General features: G+C 42.2%; 1 protein-coding gene across 2 annotated transcripts in view; it reads right to left on the reverse strand.

Annotated features, from left to right (window-relative positions):
- The window catches only part of phf14 (PHD finger protein 14), an 81,152-nt gene that overhangs the window by 24,823 nt on the left and 32,834 nt on the right, over positions 1-23,495 (reverse strand). The window contains exons 12-17 of one of the 2 annotated variants that reach the window (XM_066674240.1): positions 19,633-19,739; positions 19,373-19,504; positions 16,795-16,957; positions 12,996-13,052; positions 12,683-12,804; positions 9,482-11,972 (exon numbers count right to left, since the gene is read on the reverse strand). In XM_066674240.1, coding sequence (XP_066530337.1) covers positions 11,966-11,972; positions 12,683-12,804; positions 12,996-13,052; positions 16,795-16,957; positions 19,373-19,504; positions 19,633-19,739 — 588 coding nt within the window. In that variant the 3' untranslated portion in view covers positions 9,482-11,965. Of the gene's footprint in view, positions 1-9,481; positions 11,973-12,682; positions 12,805-12,995; positions 13,053-16,794; positions 16,958-19,372; positions 19,505-19,632; positions 19,740-23,495 lie in introns of those variants that run through there. The other variant, XM_066674239.1, reaches the window with a different exon arrangement.

Raw genomic sequence — 23,495 nt, forward strand, 5'->3', positions numbered from 1 at the left:
GGAGCAGGGGGAAGTCAAAGGCTTCCTAATATCTCCTGCCAGTGTGGATTTTCCACAGGCTTTAAGAGATATTATTATGGGACGCAAAGGCGAGAAGTCATTTCTCCACAAAACTGAAAGTAGTTTATTTGGTCACCACACAGCTGATTTATTAATGATTTTAATGTTGAAACTGAGTTTGAAAGAGTGTCGATTTAAATGTAAGTGTTGCCATTTCAATTTGATTGCAACTTTGTTTGTTTTAACCAAACAACAAGTCAAAAAAACCCCAGTTTATTCAGTCAATGTGTTAATCTGGGTTTGGGAAACCAGTTCTCAAATTACACTTATTTCTCAAATGTCAAACCCAAAAAATCCAGGTGCAGGTCTTGGCAAAATATTAGAGGTTATTCTCTAAATGTACACAGCAGTGAATTTGTCAGTGGAAGTCTTCCTCCAGCATGGACAACGAAGCCTGCAGCAGGTATTAACAGGAGATCAGTCATCAAAAACCTGGAGTAAAACTAAAAATTCAATTTCATTCATGCTTAACAAAGCTGATGCAACATCAGCGCAAGTCCTTTTGAACCTCCACTTCTATAAAATATCAAGTATTTTAATCTCCCTTGCCATAAAACAGCTCATATCTCTTCATTTATTTGGTGAGCTTGTTTTAATGGGGTATACTGCCGGCGTGCTAGTACTCAGAGCTTCTTTCACAATCTAAACCACATATTTATTGTGACAAAGCAATGAGGAAACGGGTTGCCCTCAGCGACAGACTGTCAACTCGAAGCTGCCTCCATTACATGATCTCCTCTGAAGAGAAGGAGCAGGGGGGAAAAAAAAAATGGAAAGTGAGGAAAAGCGTGCCTTGCTCACGTCCCACTGCTGTGTGCGATAAACGCCTCCTGTCACTTGTTAGAGGAATAGTTAATGAGTGCTAATGCCCTTTTATATTATTGTTTTCCATTAGAAATTACTAAATAAATGAGGTAACAAGTGTACACTGTTTATAAAATTCAGAGAAGGCTACACAAGCTTGGTATAAAGCTTTCTCTTTGGGAGGCTTAACAGCTATTAAAATGTATCATCATAACATTAGGAGTGCGTAAAGGGAGTTGTTTTGTGGCATACAATAAGCAGTTGGCTAAACGATTATTGCTTTTCCAGTCAGACATTTGTTGCAGTTTTCTAATGTAAACAACCTGATCCAGGTAAGTGTATTTGTGCCTATTCAGTGTAATACATGGTGTGGGTTTGCCTCATTACGAGCACTAAATTGTGTTTAATTGTGTATGGCTTAATTAGCGTATATACACAAACAGTTAAATAAAATCCAACGTTTATTGTTGTAATGTCTCTTTTGGCATAGTTTTAAAGAGAAAAAGTCATATGTAAAATAACGTAAGACAACTTCAATGGTGAGGACCCCCACAGGACAAAGATAGAGCAGGTATGATTTGGGTGGTGGATCATTCTGATATGGATCAGACACAGCAGAGCTGCTAGAGTTTTTAAAGCCCTTGGTATAACTGCTGGACTGAGACAAGTCCACCAACCAAAAATATCCCGCCAACCCGTGCACACTGAAGGAGAACTAGGATGACCAACACCAACGGTGGACTGAGCGGTCGCAGTGTTTAAACTCCAGTAGCACTGCTGTGTCTAATCCACTCGTACCAGCACAGACCACACTAACAAACCACCACCATGTCATTGTCACAGCAGCGCTGAGAATGATCCAAGGATCCCCCACCCAAATCATTCCTGCTCTATGATGGTCCTGTGGCGTTCCATTGAAAAGCAGAGTTAAATGTGCATAGGAAAGTATGCAAAGAAACAGGTTGACTACAGTCTGCAGAACTACAAAGGTCTCTCTATTATCAATCAATTGAGCAATAAAACGGACAATGGGTGTAGATATAAGGTAACCGTTTCTACCCAGTGATTGTTCAGTGTATACCAATCATAATCATGATGATAACCAGCACGGCAGTGATATCGGTTTTAGAAAGGATAAAGGGATATTCCATTAGGAAGATGTAGATGCAGCTCCAATTCAGACTAACTTCAGTGTGTGAGCTAATGCACGGATGCAAACATCCACACATACTTACAAACATACACACACACACAGGGGGCTGAGAGAGCATATCTGCCCAGGAAAGAAGAATTTAAATCACCCTCCAGGCCGCCCTGTGAAAAGAAGACAAACGACCAGCAGTGCGTGTGTGTGTGTGCTGTGCTAATGAGCACACGGCTATTGTTGCACACAGCCGCCGATTGATTTCATATGAATCCTCCACTCTGGCGAATAAAGCAGGAGAAAGTTTAAGCCCCGCCCCAGACACAGGAGCCTTCCATTTTTATTAGCGCAGCTCGCAACGATTTGCCGTTTTACCTCTTTAATTACTTTGCCTTAATGAACCTTTTGTAATGTTTGTTGTGTATCATGCCTTTACATCTTTGAATTAAAACACTGCTCAGTGATGCAGGCCCGAGCGGGCGGAGGACAGATGATTATGCTTAATTGGAATTCAAAATGACAAGACCTAAGTACTGAAATAGCTTAACCTTTCAGTTGGATGTTGTTTTCATGCACTTAGAACTTCAGGTGCATACCACAAACGCCCAAGTGTGCTGCTTTAATTATAAATTCACTCTCAAATTCGCCCAGGAGTTACTTCCGCAGCCAATTAAAACAAAGTCACAACATTTTCAAAAGTGCAGACGTGAAGTTGTTACAGACTTACAGTATAATGTCGACTGGAGAAAACTAATCAGAATATTCCAAAATGTTTTATTAACACTAGTAGTGCTTTATCGTACCAGTGATAGGAGATTCTGCAACAAACACACATCATTACGGCTGTGAAGACAAGACTGAAAGGGTCAAAAAACCTAACCCACAGCTTGACGTGAAAAGCAGACGTAGACCAATAAGTGTGTCCCAGCTCTGGCCTTGAACCCTGCTCTTCCACCTGGAGTTTCTGTAAATACTCAAAGTAGTGAAATATTGATGATGATTATTCCTCCTTCCTGTGTTGTAGGTAAAATGTGTGAAAATGCAATGGTAGCTATTTATAAAATAAAATAAAAACACACACACGTGTTCATTTCTGCAGGCCTTTATGACCAAGTAATTAAAAACAGCCCAGTCAGTTTGTACGAGGTTGTGTAGTGCTTTTGTAAACACGAGGACCAGAGATCCTGAAGTGTATTAACCTTGAGGCCTGTCTGGCCACTGGGCCACTGCATGAATCATGTGAAAGGATTCTGTCGGTGCAGAGCCGACGTGTCAGTCTAATCCCTGCGCAGTATCTGTCATACGCAGGCGCCCGGCCTCTATCTGTTCCCAAGACTGCCCTTACAGACCCGGCCACAAGAAGGTCCTTGATGCTATCAAAGCAATTTAGGCCTGTTTTAATCATTGGGAAAATTGAGCTGCTCCTTTCTCTCCTGCCCCTCTCCAGTCCCAGACAGAATCCAATCACTCATAAGAGAGCCTATTGATTGAGCTAATCTTATTGGGATGTGAGGTGAGGGGAAAACACGATTGATTGCTTTTGTCTGCGACACATGTTCCTCTCGGCTCGCGAGGCATATCCCCTTTCATCTACTGTTTAATCTCCGAGAGAGTTCTTACAGACCCCCTGCTGCGGCCCCCTGGCCAGCAGAGAGAAGGGCACGCGGCAGGCGCCCCCCGAGCCCACGCGGTCAGCCGTTACACCGCCAAGCCCTGACAGCTCAATTTAATCAAAGGACGTTTTAGTGAGATATCATACAATCCCAGATCTTGGCAAGATAACAGTGATGGGATAGGTTTAAGTAAGTGGGCATTTGGTGCCGCGTGAGCCGAGTTATTGGATCATTCTTAATTCAATCACGTCCTTCTTTTCAAGGGAGCGTCCTGACAATCTCTAACATCAGTCAGATTCCAGGAATATTTAAGCCTGCGGGGGAACTAAGAAGAGACAGAAAAGGGCAAAGCTGGCTCTGGCGCCGTGATTAAAGTGAACATCAAGACTTATTCTGAGAAACTGCATGAAAATATTCAAACAGAGCATGAGGCCTACAGATAGCTGCAGAATTACAGCCACATTTGATAATGAGTAAAATAGGCTGTTAAAATTCCTTAGCTGCTCATCAGCCAGAGCTTACACTAAAGGAGCAAAACATGAATTTTATATTCTTGATATATAAGATATATGAGGAAAATCGCTTTTTCATGAGAAACAAATGACTCGTTGTGTAAATGGGGTAGAAATATAAACTGATATGAAGGACAAGCCTGCAATGTCAACATAAGATTAAGAGAGTAGAATCTTACATATGAAAACCACCCACAATTTGAGAAAAAAAGAGGCTGACCAATTAAATGTTTACAGAGAAGGTTATCGACCAATAACGGTAGCTCTACAGTCAGACCGTCCAATCAGAAGATTTTAGGCTACTTCACCACGCCCCCTTCTCACTCAAGCGAACCAATCGGAGTAGGGGAGGGCGGGACTAGTTTGTGAACGAAACGCTTCTCGAAGTTCTATGTAAACTCTAGAAAAACAAAATCCCGGACGTTTGTGAAATTCCACCCGGACATTTTTTTAAGTCTAAAAAAGAGGACATGTCCGGGTAAAAGAGGACGTCTGGTCACCCTAGATATAAATATCCTCAAAATTCAGACTGACATTAAAACACTGCTTTCTAGTTACAAATAAAGGTCATCATGCAGCATATACACCCCAATATCCAGAGTGTAATACAGTGGAAACACAGTCTGAAAAACTCTCATTTATTAAACACTTTGAGAAAACTGTATGACTGAAGACTTTAAAGACTAACGCTATGAAGAATTCACATTAAGCATCATTCAATCGGAAGACTTTGCGCCAAACATGCAGTCAATGTGTTATTTGTATTTTGGACGATGCGTGTTACGTATTTGATGACGTAAATAGTGTAAGCCAGATAAATGCACATGCTCTGTGTTTGATTGCTGCTGCTATACCTTTAGGAAAATGTCATAGCATAATTAGGCATGATTCAGTGTAGCCTTTTACTTTTAATGAAGCACCTTACAGACCTCTGAAGTGGTGGTATTGTTTTGTAGCAGCATGCCTGTATATATATATATATATATATATATATATAAAAACCTGGCTTATCTAGTCTATGAGAACACCGTCGGCCATTTTGGCCAGGGTACATTAGTCCTGTACATACCACTGGAGCTACAAGGTCATGTGTCCAAAATATCAATATCGCTGCATGTGCGCCTGAATTGCAATTGACATCGACCACATCCAGACCAGCAAACTGCCAAAGGAGGATATTCAAGCAATAGTAGTAGAATTTGAGTAAGCTGGCATTAGTATAACGTCATTGCAGTGCGCAGGAGCGTTAGCTTGTATTGTAGCAATTTTAGCATGTCGACTATTCAAATATCTCCTAATTCAGTGGTCATATTTTAAATGCACAATTCATAACAACAATTACCCAGGCCTTTTGCTAACATGTTCACCACAGGGGTAAGAGTTAGAGGAATTGGTCTTTAGATTGTTACATAAATAGCCCAAGAGAAACCTGCAAAATATGTTACATGCCTCTTGGGGACATTTAGTACTAAGACAACACAGCAAGCATGCGGGGCAGTGGTGGGGAACTATATTGTAGATAAGGCACAGCTGAAAAACACCCCTTTAACACCAAAATAAAGACAGGATTATCCCAGCAATGTTTGAACACTGTAATTAAATGTTCCTTGTTTGGGGATTAATCTGCATGCCGATTCTGATTGGCCCTTTGTGGATTAATTTACAGTGGAGTGAGAGCAATTTCCAGACTGACCTTAAATAACATTCAGATGGAGGGCAGAAGACTCTTGAACTGCGCTGGCAACTTTCAGAGCTTAATTTAAACAGCCATTTAGTCAATACTGCAAAGACTTTTAGTGCCGCAGCACTTCTATAGCTTTAAAAGAGAGATTCATTTCGCTGGAAGCAGGCTGGCCTCAGTGCTTTAGTATTCAGCGCCATAATGTGATAAAGCTGTCAAAAACTTCAATCTTATTCCAACGCATCATTGCAAAACAGATTCGTCTGGTTCTACGCCGCTGACGAGGGGAAGGTGAGTCCCACGCCTTAGTGCTTTGGCCCAATACCTTTTCCAAAATGGCTGAAACAAATACAGCAAATTTATCACATGGGTCCAGCGCAATTACCTGGGGAGAGGCCACGTGAGACAGATCAATAGAACACAAAGCGCTTGGCCATTGACCGCTAGCCATGACAAAGTGCACCCGTGGCTTTTTGTGAATCCTTTCTATAGCAGGAGTGGATTATTGGCCTTGGTGCACCTCCCTTTTTTTGATTTACTGTTGAGATGGGAACAGTATTATTACCAAGCTATTGTTTGACAAGGAAAACTTGCAGAGAGCAGGAAAGCAGCTGTAGATAGTCCTCTAGAGAGAGACTAGTCCACACTAAGTCGCTTTCATTAGTTCATTACCAAACTGCCCACTCAATCACTTAAAGCCGGCACAGCCAGGAAACAGCACAAGTTTTGAAAGTATAAAGTGGGAAATAAGTCAGAGTTGTGGCGTACTGCTTCATATATTCACCAGGGGGCCACAACGAGTCAGACTCAGACACTGCTGGACACTTATCCCACTTTTGGAAAAAACTGTTGCAGAGGCATCTGCTGTTTGGCTTTTTCCTTAGTGTCACATCAAAATCTCTTCTTGTATTTTGAGATTGGATTTATTGGTAAAACCAAGCTGCCTATTCATTATGTTCAACATTTTACAACAAACTTACCAACAGAACCAGGCCAAAATGATTCAGAATACAATATCATTCATTCATTATCTGTAACCACTTATCCAATTCAGGGTCGCGGTGGGTCCAGAGCCTACCTGGAATCATTGGGCGCAAGGCGGGAATACACCCTGGAGGGGGCGCCACTCCTTCACAGAGCAACACACACTCACACATTCAATACAATATCAATTAAATGTATACTATCTAACATTAAACATTGACACAGTCTCTGCAGTGTTGATATGGCTGTGGTAAACGATTTGGAGGCCCATTCAAATATGCTATAAAACACAATATAAATAGCTAATGTAAGTAAACGGGTTTGTACCATTAAACAACTAATGAATTAATGTGTAGGAATCACCTAATTCAATTCTTATGATATGAATATGGCTTCATTTGGATTAAAACAGTAAAATATGAAGAAAAAAAATAATCAGTTAACTCAAGTATAGCCTCCAGTTTAAATTAGCATGAAAAAAATTAGCTTTTGTTTGATGTTAGCCACATACTAGTGAATGCTAAACCAGTGGAAGGATGCAGCAAGAGAGAGATAGAGAGAGACAACTAGCCGTAAGGAGAAAAGGGCAGTTTCAGCGGTGGGCCCACGCTGCTGTGGACACTGCAAACTAGCTGCGGTCTAAGAAAAAGACCCCTCTCCCAGCCTTCTGCTAATTAGGAAATTCTGGAGCTCCAGGTTGTCATCTCTTAGGCATACACTGGGAGTGGGTGTGTGATTGTGTGTCTGTGTGTGTTTGTGTGAGGAGGAAGAGCCAATATCTAGACACGTACACACACACACACACACACACACCACAGTCAGCTCAGTGGGATAAAAGACAGGGAGGAAGTTGCGGAGTAATAGATTTTAGCTGCTTGGCCACTCTTCCCACACCGCGCACCTCGAGTGCTTGCGTTTTCTCTTTTAATGGTGGTGGGGAGGCAAGAAAAAAAGAAGTAAAGTCAGCAAAAACAAAATGCCGCCATTAAATCATCCCACTGGATCCTGTGTCAGTGCAGTAATAGGAAAGGCACCCATCATTGAAAAGGTTACGGCTCTTCCAGGATACCCCCGTTTCTCTCTCTCTCTCTCTTACAGACACACACAGGCACACACTTGCTCTCCTCACTGGAACATGGCAGAACTGGTGGTCCCAGTGGACTCGTGCACCACACCCCTGGTGTGTGTATGAGGGATTGGGGTCTTTATGCCCTGGCAGCAGTGTGTTGATTCTATCTGTCAGCTGTGTAGCTCAGGCTTGGTGGGCCTCACTGCTGCAGCTCTGCGTCTTTGGAGCAGAGCTGGTTTGTTGCCGTTGTTGTTGTATAAGCACAAATGCTATTCGCCCGCTGCCAGGCACACTGGGCTTTTTGTTATGCGGTTAACCAGATTTCCCCATGAAAGCTTCTCCTCGCTCCCTCACTCACACTCTCTCTCTCTCAGTCCATCTCTCGAGCTGTGAGCTTGGCGCTGAGAAGCAAGGAAGGATGAAAGGAGAGAGAGAGAACATGGAGTAATATGGTGACAAGTTTGGATGTCTGCAGGAAAAACAGAAGACGGTGCACATGAAGAACCAGAGAGAGAGAGAGAGAGAGAGAGAGAGAGAGACAGAGAGAGAGAGAGAGAGAGAGACAGAGAGAGAGAGAGACAGAGAGAGAGAGGCAGAGTCAGAGAGAGAGAGAGAGAGAGAGAGAGAGAGACAGAGCGAGAGAGAGAGAGAGAAGCAGAGAGAGAGACAGACAGAGACAGAAAGAGAGAGACAGACAGAGAGAGAGAGACAGATACAGACAGAGAGAGAGAGACAGATACAGACAGAGAGAGGGACAGAGACAAACAGAGAGAGAGAGAGAGACTGATTAAGAAGTGAGGAACAAAGAGAGAAAGGCAACATTAATGAGAGACTGAGAATAGAGAAATGCTGAATGAAAGGAAAGACAGAGATTAAGAAAAAAGATGAACAAAGAAAGACTAGTGTGAGATTGAGAAATGAGATGGAGAAAGAACAGAAAGACAAAGAAGAAAGACACAGTCAGAGAGAGAGAGAAAGACAGAGCGAGAGAGACAGACAGAGAGAGAGAGACAGAGACAGAAAGAGAGAGAGACAGACAGACAGGGAGAGAGAGAGAGAGAGAGAGACAGATACAGAAACAGAGAGAGAGAGAGAGAGAGAGAGAGAGACTGATTAAGAAGTGAGGAACAAAGAGAGAAAGGCAACATTAATGAGACTGAGAATAGAGAAATGTTGAATGAAAGGAAAGACAGAGATTAAGAAAAAAGATGAACAAAGAAAGACTAGTGTGAGATTGAAAAATGAGATGGAGAAAGAACAGAAAGACAAAGAAGAAAGAGACACACAGTCAGAGAGAGAGAGAGAAAGAAAGGAGGCAGGGAAGAAAAGTAATGCACTAATCCGTGCTGGAGTCCACCCCAGCTGAAATAAACTGATCATGTTCGTGTGAATCCACCTCTCTCATTTACTCTTTCTGTTTCTTTCATTCACTTGTTTGTCCCATTCCGAGTCCAAGCTAGCAGAGCAGGCCCTCCTGGACACGCACGCTGGCCCTGAAATAAATCAGCCACGACAAGGAGGCGGTGGACACACACACAGCTACTACAAGCCAACACTCAGTGCTATTAATTAGCCCAGCGGAGACTCATTCATCAAAGCGGCAATAAGGTGAAAAAGTCAAGAGTTTATTAAAGCTTGCACAATGCAGAGGCCACAGCTCTGAGACCACACTCACACACACTCACACGCGCATATGCGAACACACTAGGGATGTGTTTGGCAAATGTTTGTGACCATAAACTGTCCATCATTAGTTTGGGAACAATTGCTAACTGGGAAGAATTGAGACAAGCAATGCACCATGAAACTAAAACATATCCCACGTGTGGACGGAATGTTCTACTGATGGGCGGGGCCACGTACAAGAGTGCACATGAAGTCAACAGCCCCCATGAATATTAAACAGAACAGATTGGGTTCAAACAATAAAAGCAATAATGTTTAATTCAACTGACATAGTGCCTTTCACAAACCCATAGGTTGGTGACAATGACCATAAACTCATGACACATTGACATCATAAACTAGATACCAGTCTTATTGCTTGAGGAGGTTTGCTTTCAATACACTACATCGTAGCTAACCCATCATCCTCATGTAGAAGTGTCTTCCCTCACTATTTAAGCTTAGCTGCACACTTATATATTTTACTAAACCAGGCCTGAGAAGTGGACTGGTTTCCTGTAGTATATGAAATAACACTGAATTTCTAACTCAAAGCTATGGTCAGTCAATCTAACACAAAATCCCTAGTGCACACGCCAACAGCTGTTTGACTCACACACTGCACATGCATGCACTCACAAATGCAACACCAACTATTTCAGCCCATGTAACACTTACACAAGTAGAACTGGAAATGCCATAAAAAAACAAAACGGAACCATTTACATAAATAAATATATAAATAAATTACATATTTTCAAACGCAGAGTGCAAATACCATTTTTTTTCAGAATAAAAATCAATCATGAATGATAATGGCATTATGGTGCATGATAGGCACGTGAAAAACAGTGGCACAGCTGCACAACAACACAAAAACTAATAACACAAAACTAATAGATTATGCACACCCTGGCTGTATAAGTGATAAGCAGATGTTGAATATGCGCATCTGAAAGCCCCACAACATGCTACACTAAAAATCATGCATGTCTGCTTCTGGCTGATAGATACAGAGGTGGCAGGAGTGCTATGCTGAGTCTGAAGATACCGGAGGTGAAAGTTTAAAGGGCGTTAAAGTCATTCAGACGCATGGAAATCGCTAGCTAGGGAATGTTTTTTGTGTGGTAGTATGTGTAAGTAGTAAGTAGTTAGAGAAGGGCTGTGGGGGGGGGCTTTTCCCTCTAGCATGCAGATAGGAACCCCCAGGACCCCCTAGAGGAGGACATTTCAGGGCACCATATGACACCTGTCACCCATCCTGACAGAACATAAGGCAGCTAAGCTGTCAAAAGCGCAAAACACTAGGGGATGGGTGGGCTGCTTTGAGGGCATGTCAGATTTTTGCTTCTGTAAGACACAAAGGGATAACTTCAATGGGAAAACAAAAAAACACATACGGCTTTCAACACAGTTTCAACCTTCTAACTATTTTCTTGATATGGGACTACGTTGTAAATATTTCCTCTTATCATATTGAAATACATTGCACCAACACAGGCAAACACTACATGGAGAAACTTCTAAAACTTCTCCATTTTTGATCTCTACCTACTTTCTACTAGACTAATTTCACATTGCACAAAGCAACAGACATCAGGGTCCAAGAGCATTCATAATGCAAATACACAGAGGACGCACTCAGCATTCAGGCCAAAAACCTCTTCGCTCGGTCAATATAGCTGATTGGGTCTCATGATTAGCAGTTAGCTGGAATTGCAGGGAGGTGAGTGGCATTGCAGGGCCAAGCAGGACCCATCTGAAAGAGACAGGGAGAGAGTCAGGGGGCCAGAACGACCGTCTGGGATTCGAGAGCACTATTCCAGGCATGCAGGCCTCAAGCTGAACGATGCAGGACAGTGAGCTGCAGAGCAGGGAGTTTTTTTTGGTTTTTTTTTTGGGAAAGAGGTGGAAAGTCCCAAGTTTATTTTAGAGTCTGTCAGTTTAGTAGTCCATAGCACAAGCAGCTAGATGTCCAGCATCAAAATACTCTCCCATACATGTGGCAATTTAAAAGCCTTCTTTCCGTTCACAAGGGCTACCTAAGTATCTTCAAGATCCGCTTACAGTCCTTTTATAGTGTCCAGTGCAGCGCGATCTTCCCCTCACTTCAAACGCAAGCGTTAAGATCCACAAGAGCGCTATTTTTGGGGGAAAGTGTTTACTTTTCAGTAAGTTCTTTAAGTCCATATCTGATAGTCTTTTCTTTCAGTGGACCATTGCGAAACCATGCTAAAAATCCATGGCACGGTCCGTTTTGAGCAGAAGACGGTCGAAGGTGACGGTCAGAGGTGGCCGATTCTGCGACTCCTGCCCGACCCCAACGCCGCTCTTCAAACGATTTAATCTGCCTCTCTTTCTCTCTCCCTCTCTCTGTCCCTCTCTCATCTGTGCCGTTTTTAGGGGAGGGGTGGGGAGGTGGGTGCCCGGCTTTCACAACCTGTTTAACGCAAAGATAGAGCAGTCAGTCAGGGCAGCACACCTCACACCACAGCCGAGGCTCAAACACAGCTCAGCTCCTCCAGCCTACTGAGCACAGATCAGCAGCCTGATGACAGCTGAGCAAAAGTATATTTTGAAAAAATAAATAAATAATATTTAAAAAAATTTGCTCACACATCAAATCACTTTATGCCCTGAACGTACAATGCAAATATCCTTAGTACTCAGAAGGTGAGGTTTGCTGGGTTCTTTTGACACCTGGAGACCATTTGGCCCCTCCTCAATTAATACGTTTCAATACAAGTTTCCAACCAATAGGAAAGATCTCTTTGCTTGCAAAGAAAGAGTGAATAATTCAATGGAACTGGGCGTGTCATTAGATCTTTGGAGGAGCTGGTGACTCATGGAAAGAACTAAGAGATGAGATGAGATTATAGAGCTCATTACAGGTAAACAGTATGATATGAACAAATACGGGTGGCAGCTCTAGAGAGAAGGCCTATGGAAGCTGCCCTCTGCCTCCCTCTGAAGATGCAGGGCAGCATCCACATTATGAAGACTGAACTTTAATCAGGGGCAGAATATGACCCTACTGTCTTTCTCTTTCTTTCTTTCTCTACACACACGCTCTCATACACTCCCTGAACACACACAAAAAAAGCAAACCAAACAAACCTGAACTCACACTGAACATGCACGCTCACCCACCTAACTAGGTTCTCGTTGTCGCCGGGGCCTTTGCAGGTGGCGCATTCCGTCCTGGTGTCATCAGCTTTGGGCTTTTTCTGCAGTGCAGACTGCCGCTGTCTCCGCTCCCGAGGTGCTGGTTCCTATGGAAACACAAGCCATTAGAGCCGACCGTGTGTGTGTGTGTGTGTGTGTGTGTGTGTGTGTGTGTGTGCTTGGAAAAGCTGAGGCTGCTGTGCAAACATTCCCTCACCTCTTTGCAATATTCGAGACAGATGAGAGAGACAGATAGCATTAGCCGAGTGCAGAGAATGGAGAAAGTGAATGAGCTCACCTCTATTTTCTCTTCCTCACAGATAGACACCCTCTTCCTCTTCTGGCCTCGGGTTCGCTGTAAAGAGAAAAAAAAATCTTCAGATACTCGGAAAATGACTGGTGGCAAGTTTAACACAATAGCTGAATTGCCCTTTTTTTGCTGAATTTGTCAGAGCTAATTTACTTGTAACATCTGACATCTTTGCTAGCTATTGTGGTGAAAGACAATGCTCTTCAGGCTCACAAAGATCTCACTCAGCATATTTTAGGCTGAGGACTGAGACGGAGTAACAAGTAATTGATGCATTTCTGCTCGCGGAAAAGAACTAATCAAAATGACTCACTAAAATCGGGTGACAAGGCAGAGTTCAAAACGTAGATACAGCAAAAGATCCGGGATAAGCACGCTGCAAAATATGTATTGATACAGTATAAACTATTCTATTATTTATGAATGTGCTTTTATGCCCGAGTGAAGTAATTACTACATTCATTTTTGAGAGCATGAAGTTAATAACTCTTTCGATAAACAGTAAAAGCCTAACTATTGGCATTAACCATCACTTTCAAGAAGAAAGTCAAAAAAGACTATGCTTTATTAACTGTTGTTTAAGCAGTTCACAGATTGCTTGACCACTGCTTAGACATGAGCGATGTACTTGGTTTTGTGTGGAGGGGATCTCCGTAATTAGTGAGAAATCGCACTGATTTGAAACAGAAAAACAGCTGTTAAAAAAACTTGTTTTTTGAACTAAAAGAAAAAAAAACAAAAGAGAAAAAACAGCTGTAAGATGATCACTTTTTTAAAACTTTAAAACACATTTAATTCAGTAGTTTTTAAACAAAAATACACGCAATTCTTTGGTATTTGCTCACGTTCACTGGCCATAGGCAGAAATATACAGGAAAGCATAGCAAGGCATTTCGATTCTCCAAGTGTTCTGGCAGCGCAAATTTAGACAAGAAAAGCCAAAGTACACAAATAAATAACAAATAAAAGCCTGGCAGTGTGTCCACCATGACAGAGCTCATGTTAAGCGGATAGAGACTGTGGCCAACTGTAAGTGGTGCAGATGTCAAACAGTGGTACTGCTCTCTAATCCACATCTCTTGTTGAGTCCAGCTCACTCTGTGTCAAATTAACAGGAATCAATCTCTTTGTCTGAAGGCCAGTAAACAGCCCAGCACTGCCATCAGGATGGAGAACAGGCCACTCAACAGGTGGGTCGTCCAGCATCGCTAAACAACATTTGTTTATTTATTTATTTTTGGGAGACTAAAAGCTAAATGGATACCTGGTTTTAAGCTCCTGGCTTTACCTGCATCTTGCCTCTGACAGGCATCCTCCACTCTTTCAGACGCTTTCACCTGTCACTGGATCAGTGCTAACAGCTAATAGAAATATGTTTAAAACAAATAAATAAAATCAAATCAAACAGCGATGGGCAAAGTGTGACAGTGCCGAGCTGGGCCTTTTTTAAAAAGGGAAGAAAAATCGACAACATATTTAAACAGATTGTGAAAACAATTCCATCTGTCGCCTTTGGCTTGCCACCACACGGCAGATGGAACACTTATCATTATAAATGCTAACTGCTTCCACGCTGCCAGTTGGCTCTTAAACCCCTCTGCCACTTCTCCCTCGATGGCAGCACCAAACAAAGGCACTCGTTTATTTCATTATTCCTCCATTACGGCAGACTCGATTAAGGTAATCTATTAAAGGCCAGGAAAAGATCAGCAGAGAGCTGCGGCAGAGAGCCCCACTTCCACTCTTAAAAGCAACAGTAGAGGAGACGCAACCAGGTAGAGGGCTGGCTGACGTAAACGAAAACGCTGCCTCGTTCGGCGGAGGAAATTAAGTGGAAGGCAGTCCAGACGACTTGGCTAAAATCAATCTTTTAATTAAGTACATCACTGCATCTTTAACAAGGCCTGAATCAATTCTCACAGGACGAAAAAAAATTAGCCAAGCATACAGAAGCACAGCGGCGATGCTGCGTTGGCTCTCCAAAGACTAATGGCACATGTTCCTCAAAAGATGATGTGAAATAATAATTATAGCAGGGTCCTCCTTCACCTGACTTGATGAGACACTTCCTTTAACCGTTAATAAAAAGTATTAATAAAGTCGTTCGATTTTTTTCCTCCTGCTGTCAGAAAGTACCGTTGGCATTTTTAGTAAAATTACGATAATAACACCACGGCCCCGGCTCCTTTAATAACATTATAAAAAAGACAACTTTTCCTAGCCAAAGAAATGCCATAATAAAATATCACTGTGACATTTACGAATTCACTTGATCAGGCCTTTAAGAAGGTGCTTTTTGAGTGACTAGGGCACAGGGCAAAACATCCGTGTAAAATATCTTCCACATGCTAGACGCACTTAGTGGCACCAGCTCCAGAGTGGCTGACCAGTAGGGGGTCGATTAGCTGCAGCTGATAAATGAGAACACGGCTGTACAAGGGCTCGCTGTTGCAGCGCCCAGTTAGAGGCATTAAAAATGCAAAGCGGGACTCCTTTCAGCGTCTGCCACAGTGTGGTGTGCATCTGAAGATAAATGCTGTATTAAAGTACCTAATGCACTGAAAGAGAAAGAGAGAGATAGAGAAAGAAATTAAAAAAGAAACTATGAGAGTATAAATAAATGTGAGAGAGCATTTGAGTGAAAGGAAGAAGAAAAAAGGTAAAAATGAAAAGTACAGAGACAATGATGAATCAGTAAAACAGAAATAAGGCCAAGGAAGAAAGAAAGATAAAGTGTGACTTACAGAGAGAGAGAGAGTGTGTGGAGGTGTGCACATGTGTATACATCTGTGCACAGACAAACAACAGCTGAAGAGAGATGCAAACAAAACACAACTCTGAAATCTCAATCTCTGTCTTTCTTCACTGTAAACTGAGGAACTAATTGTACAGTCTTCAGTTAGGGCACGGAAGCAGATGCCAGTTCCTGCTTTCACGTCCTGCTCAGAAAAAGGGTGCTGGGTTATTGACAGAGCTTAAAAACAAAAAGGATGAAAAAGACAAAACGCAGGAGGCCGGGAGAGCTCATCTTTTCTCTGATAGGGATCTTTTGTCTTCCTTGAGGGAGCAGGGCTGCCGGAGTGCTATCTCAGGATCAGAGTGTGGTGGACAGTGATAAGTGAAAGCCATGGAGAGCTTGACAGACGAGCCCTATCTCCAGCCTGCAAACGGCTCAGAGAACACACACATGCATATTTTTTATTATATATATATATATATGTGTGTGTGTGTGTGTGTGTGTGTGTGTGTGGCAAACATAGTGGGAGTTTTGGTGCTCTCCTGTAGCACAGTCACTGTTGAAAACATTAAGCTGTAAGGCCGGCACACTTTCAGGGTGCTTTCAATCAACCTTTTTTCACAATGAAAGGCTTAGTGTTTCTTCTGATATCTTCTTTAAGGCTTGCTTCATAAAAGCTTTCAAAGAGGAATTCAGTGAAATGCACTTTCTCAAATTGCGGGGAGTCGTGACCTTGAGAAGGCTTGAGAGAGCTGACCGGAATTATCTCTCAGGCTAGGGGCAAGTAAGCAATTAGAAATCAATTAGCTACATGTTTTCACCTCAGGCAATGCATAGAGAAACAGTAGGTTGGAGTGAATTAGAAAGATGCTATTGTTATAAATTCCCTCATACCTCTTGTTCAGAGGTCCGGGTTGATTATAAAAAAAAAAGCCCTTTAAGGTTCATAAAAGCAGGACAGCAGGGCATTTCCAAGGGCTTGTTATTTCAGTAATTTAGAAAAACACACATTTCATATAAACAGTTTCTAGGTCTAAACCTTGTACACACCGTGCCTCTCACTTGAAGCTTTTTAGGCTCTGGCGACATCTCTTGAGGGATGAATTTGATTGGCCCCTTGATCTGCCTTCTGGACCTCTTTGTGCCGTCTGGAAGCGTCTCCATGGCGATGTCTGCCTCATCACTGCTGGCCTGGTCACACTCAGAGCATTGCCTGAAAAGGGCAAGGGACAGAAGTCCAGGATTCATTCACTTCAATTCTGTTTTTATTGATTTTTCAAACTAGAAAAATTACAGATAGCAAAAAGGCTTTTAGGGTCCATGTTGTGTCTTTCCATCAAAGACGTGAGTGCCACAAATTTGGACAAGTGTTCTTCCAGAAAGGCACAATAACAACTCATAATATATACATAAACTTATTGGCAAATACAACGTATTAGGACACAGCCTCTAAACATAGAATTCAGGTGCTTCTTCACCACAGGTGTACAAAATCACGCACCTAGGAGTGAGGTCTGCAAAACATTTTACAAACGTGTGAAAAAAAAACAGGTCACACTAAAGAACTCATTGAATTTGAGTGTGGTACCGTAATAGGATTCCACTTTTTTTGCCTCCCATGATAAACTGTGAGCAGTATTCTTAAAAAGAGTAAGAATGTATAAACCACAGCAACTCAGCTATGAAGTGGCAGATCACGTAAAATTACAGAGTAGTTTCGCCAAGTGCTGAGGATCTCAGTAATCTGGTGAATCAGTCACTGCAGATTTCCAAAGCTCGTCTGGCATTAACATGGACCTTCAAGGCATGAGTTTCCATTGCTGAGCAGCTGCATGCAAGCCTTACATCACCAAGCACCATTCCAAGAGTCGGGGGTGGTGGTGTAAAGTAAGCCGCCACTAGACTCTGAAGCAGTGGAAACACAAATGCTCTTCTGGATGAATGAGGAAAGATTCCCGTAGACACACTCCAGTCTTGTAGAAAGCCTTCCCGGAAAAGTGCAAGGTATTATAGCTACAAAGAGGGAGCCAATTACAGATTAATTCTAGAGATGCACCGATTATTCAACCATGAACAGAAACGTCTGGTTTTTAGCATGATCGGCCATAACCGGTGATCGGCCGGTCAGTGCCTCCCATCCGATTTGTGCCTGTCGCAATTACACGTCTACCATGCGAGGGCAGCCTCAGCGCAAACACACCTACGCACACTCACTGTTTAAGATTGTTTTCTATTGTACTACCTTGTGCACTTGTGTTCATCTGGAATCATTGTCTGTAACTTCTTATCAAGTTCAGGGTCACAACCTGGAGGGGGCGCCATTCTTTCAAAAGGTGACGCACACGCACCTCTACGGACAATTTTGAGTCACCAATTCACCTACCAACGTGTGTTTTTGGACTGTGGGAGGAACCCGGAGCACCCGGAGGAAACCCACGTGGACACCGGGTGACTGTCTGTGAGGTGTGTTCTCCCTGAGTGGGACTTGAACCCACAACCTCCAGGTCCCCGGAGCTGTGTGACACTACCTGCTGTGCCACCGTACCGCCCTAATCACAGATTAATGTGTAAATCAAATTCAGAATGTCACAAAATCTCCTGTAGTTGTAAGGCATACGTGTCCATTCCAACACACACACATACACACGCTCTCTCTCTTTCTTACGTGCTGGACACTTTAAATATACCCTAACCTCATATCTACAATCAATGTCTATTATACGTGGTTCATTTATCCTATAGCGACATTCTGTACTCTACAGATTGTAGTCCCTGTGCTACTCTGCACAAGTTGTTATCCAACCCTCTTTACCTTGTTTATCAATAGTCAGGACACTGACAGGACCATAAGAACTCAGAGCAGGTATTATTTTGGTGGTGGGTCTAACTAATTGTAAGTAAATTAGTAACTGAATGTGAGAGAGAGAGAGAGAGAGAGAAAAAATACCTTCGGATTCTGCTGCATTCCTAGGCATGTGGGTGCTGGTAATTAGACATGACTTAGCCTCCTCATAATTTTATCTTTCGAATGCATTCTAATTTACATCTGGCAGTGCGGAACGGCATTCTGCCTTCTTATTCAAGGATTAAATGAATTACGCAAATCAGCACAAAAGCATTGGCCTCATTCAGACAAATAAACAAAATGCACAGGCAGGCACACAAATGCACACAGGGAGAGTCAAGATTCATTTACTGACTCACCTTAGACTCACCTTAAAAAGAAATACTCAACAGAGGCCTAAAAATGGGAGAACATATTCCTAGAATTGGGATCCAACTACACTCTCGGAAAAAAGTAAGGTACAAGTACATTATGGTTACATTCCATACTCTTTTTAAGAATGAGAGGTGAATATTTATAAGCTGTCATTACTGCACAAGGTAAACTAAAAAAGCATATGTCCTGTAGATGAAATCAACACATCTTTAAAACCTACAATTATTATAGAATATAATACAACTATGTTCTGTAAGGTTCTGAAATGTAACTTCAGAGTACCACCGCTGAGATTAGCCTAGCCATTAGTCATTTTACTGACTTAATTAATAAAGCTAGGAATAGCAGCCGAGAGTGAAGCGCAGTGCTTTTAAGCCTTACTTGACTTCACACAAGTCTTCAGCTCACCAGTAACTGTTCTTGGTCTTTTTGGGCATGCGGGTGAGGGGCGGGTCCAGGCAGCCCAGGTGGTAGTGCAGCTTGCATGTGTCACACAGCAGAAGAAGGTGCTGGTCCTGGTTCTTCTTACAGATCCCACAGCTGCATAATAAAAATTCATGAGATCATATTCAGAGTTCAGATCAACTTACTGAAGGGTAAGACAGGATTCCAACCAAGTATGGAGCTGGCATTCATATATTTGACTGCAATGGCAGGTTGGCATTTACCTGTAGAGCACTGCGGGGAGACTGGAGGACTTGCCAGGACTTCCACCTTCTTTCTTGCTGGGTTTTCTCTCCTTTGGGGCTTTCAAAATGGCTGGGGAGTTTAGTTTCTGCAACAACGGTATAATCTCCAATCACTGGCAAGTACAGATTTATTAACATTTTACCTGATGCTGCAAGACACAGCCACAGCCATGCTCTAAACAAATTACCACTAATGGAAACACAACACTGTTACATGAGTGAACAGAACCTTGACAACACATGATATCAGTTCTTATTAGTATGAACTGTTGCCCATAGTAAAGCTCTGATAATTCGTCAAATATTTGACAATGCTGTATTGTCAAACTTTACATTTTGTGACACAACAATCCAAAAACAGAATTTCGAAGCAATCACAAACATACGCATAAAAAAAATAAGATTTCCTAAATTTGTGTTGAGTGCTACTCTAGGCGGTGAAGGACAGGGAGGGTTCTGTGAGAAAAGGGACTCACAGAGGAATGCCAGAGAGGGAAAGACCTTGTTGATTTTCTCTCTGCATCTCCGCTGTATCGTGGCTGTCGGGGTTAATTAGAAAAATTATCTCAGAGCTCGGTGCCACAGCAACACAGTCTGCCTTCTCTCCAGAGTGGATGTAATCTGAGTTCTGAGCGCTCGGTTCACCGTGGACACAGTGCCGCCGGCTCTCCATGGCTCGTGCATGACCACAGGGTTGAGAGCAGGCCAGAGAGAGCAGCTAAAGAGACGTCCAACACCCCACCCTCAGAGATACATCTCATCTCCAGTCATTTGTAATTTAAGTAAGATTAGAGAAAAGGAAATAAGGGGGGGGGGGTGGTGTTGGGTGTTTTGGACAGGCACAAGTACCAGGCGGAGGGCCATCTGGCGGCTGTGCTGTGGGAAATAGATAGGTTTTGCTACCTTATGCGCAGTTTGGAAGTTGCCATGGTCTCTAGGGAAGGGTCACATGACTATCACATGACTGACTGATCCTCCACTCAACTTGGGAGTCTACAATGATGTTGCAAAATTAACACAAGTTTCAAAACAGCCTTTTTTTCTTTCTTCGCAAATTACTGCAAATAATGTCAATAATGAAATATTCAAACATTAGCATCATTCAGAAGTTCATTCAACAGATTTAAGTGGTAAACAGACGATGTGATGGCATGTTACAAGCTGCTGAAATGCACACTGAAATACCCATGAATTTAGAAATTCCTTGCACACTGGAGGGTACTTTCAATCCACTTTTACTCAAGCAAACTTCTTCTTAAGGTGTTCTGCTGAAAACTCACACCCACTCTGACTGCTATGAGTGATGTGGCCCTCTCTTGGGGACATCAATAATTTGAGGGTAATGTACAGTCGCTGGTGACTGATCGGGAATGAAAATGTAGCAGATAGATGACACAAAGGCACAAGCCACTTTGACTGATGTTGCTACTTAAACAGCGCACGTTTTCTAATTATGTGATTTATGGCCATCATTGCAGATTCACTGGCGCTCTTCCCCCAAACCTCCGCCTGCTGCCTTCCATGCCCTTACTCCATTACTACACCATTTATCTGACCTGAGGAGAAATGTTCCGATTATTTTAATTAAGCAGTCTTTTATTCACTTACCCATTTCTTAAGTGTAAAGGAACTCAAACTGTGCAAGTTGCTGGACCTGAAGTCCTGCAAACCCATCATTCTAAATAATGTTTGCGATGTAGTTTTACGAGTTTTTTAATCATCCACATACCTAGAGTTTTGGTTTATGACTTGTTATATAACAAAATCTATACTCATAGTAGCTTCTCAGATGTCCAGTCTTCGTCCTAACATTCCCTCTGAGGCATCATTTCAGCCCCTGCGCTGCTGCGTGCATCATAGTGATTAACAAGGTGACAAAATACAGACAACTGGTGATACTTCCTCAGTGACATTCCATCTCCCTGATGCTCCTGCGTGTGTGTGTGTGGTGAGGCCTCAGCTTGTCTGAAAGTAAATTCTCATTCTGCCTCTGTGCACGTCACTCAGTCGCCCTTCTACAGATCTGAGCACCAGCAAAGGTTTATGAGGGAAACAGCATGAAATGATTTTTGAGACTTTATAACTAAATAACCTTCATTCAGAAAACAGGTTAAATGCAGGTATGATGTGCTCGAAAAGCATATAATATTGACTACGACAATGTTAAAATCGCACCAAATTTACCAGTGTTTGCTCAGAAGTATTTTTATGTATACATGTATAAAAACACTCATGTAAATGACCCGTTTTCCTAATTATATTTCACACTATGTTACGTGCTACTCAGGCATTCAATGTTGCCTCTATTGCCCAGGCTATAAACACTTCTTTCTATGCCATTTAATGTGTGTGTGTTTTTTCTCTCCTTTTTATTTTCTAATAATACGCCCCCATTTTCATTCTTTTTTAACTTTGTCCTTTTCTGATGGGAAAAAACGATTGTAAAACCTTACTTTTAGAACACAATGTCACAAAGAGCAGAGTGAAATTTCTCCAGGGCTTTATATGAATTCTCTCATGCTGTCTGTCATCCAAGAAACATGGAAGATTGTTGTTTCATGAGACATCCAGGAGCTAACTCAAACTTAGAAATATTCTCGTTAGATCTTACCAATGGCAAGCGCGCACAATTTTAAATGTCATCCTGAGTAGTGCTGTTATTTCACCATAAAGAAATATTGCAGAGACCTATGCATTTCTCACTCATTAAGGTACCGTCACCCATGGCGACGCACCTTGGCCACGCAGTTGCCATAGCGAGTGGCGGGAGGTTGGGGGGCTTTTAGCTGCCAAGTCAGGGCTGAGTGCATGGCCAATGACAGGTCAATCAGTTAGCACAAATGAAAGAATTTCACAAACAGCAGAGCCATTACGGTGAGGAGAATTACCCGACGCTAGCAACCCCGTGGGGTGCTGCCCACAATCTAGATTTCCCTCAATCACAACTCATTCCCATGGTGCACACAGGGCAATACAGAGGGTGGATTTCTCCCTTTAAAGCATGCCGAGAACTCAAATACGAAACGACGAGGGATCTGTTAACAATGCGCTCAAAATACGTTTACTGATCAGACACAGGTTTGGTGACAACGACAAAGCATCCAGCTGGACAAAAAATCCAATCAAGCAGCATGTAAAATAAATCTTGACGTCTTGAAAGATTTCTATTTATTTATTCAGAAGCAATATTTGATTAAGACAGGAGGGAGAAAGTTCACTCAAGGTTCTACGAATCAATGTATCATTTTTCTACAAATTTCAACTGGAGAGGTGGTGTTTGCATGTTGCATTTACATACATTCTCTCACTCTACAGCCCCTGAAATGGCCAAACAGCCAATATTATGCAATATTTTGTGCTGATCAATTGAATTAAAATAAATACGGGTTTTCAGTATCAGCCGTAATGGAGGATGGATTAAAGTTTCTGGTTATAAAGTATCCTGAAATGTAAGCACATAGGTAAGTATTATTCATAAACCAAAAATAGGATGTTATTCGTAAATCCCTCTCTTAATGAATGCAATTCTGCCTGTGCACATTCAAATTGAAAACTACAAAGCTGTTTATATTTACAAACATGAAGACAACCTGAAGCAGGATTAAAAAAAATAATAAAAATAATAATAATAATTTAAAAAAAAAAGTGTGAATCCATTCCGTCAAAGCCCTTTCTGGCTGCACTTTCTATTATACATATCCACAGCATCAATCTCCTTATATAGCCCTCTGTGACGTCCACACAGAGACCTTTCCATGAGTTAAATGACACTGCAGTGAAGAAAAGAGAGGCGTAGCAATGAAGTTGTGTGTACTGGTGTGTATACACGTGTGCGTGGTAGA

Source organism: Hoplias malabaricus, chromosome 6 (genome assembly GCF_029633855.1).
Source record: "Hoplias malabaricus isolate fHopMal1 chromosome 6, fHopMal1.hap1, whole genome shotgun sequence".
NCBI classification, from domain to species: Eukaryota; Metazoa; Chordata; class Actinopteri; order Characiformes; family Erythrinidae; genus Hoplias; species Hoplias malabaricus.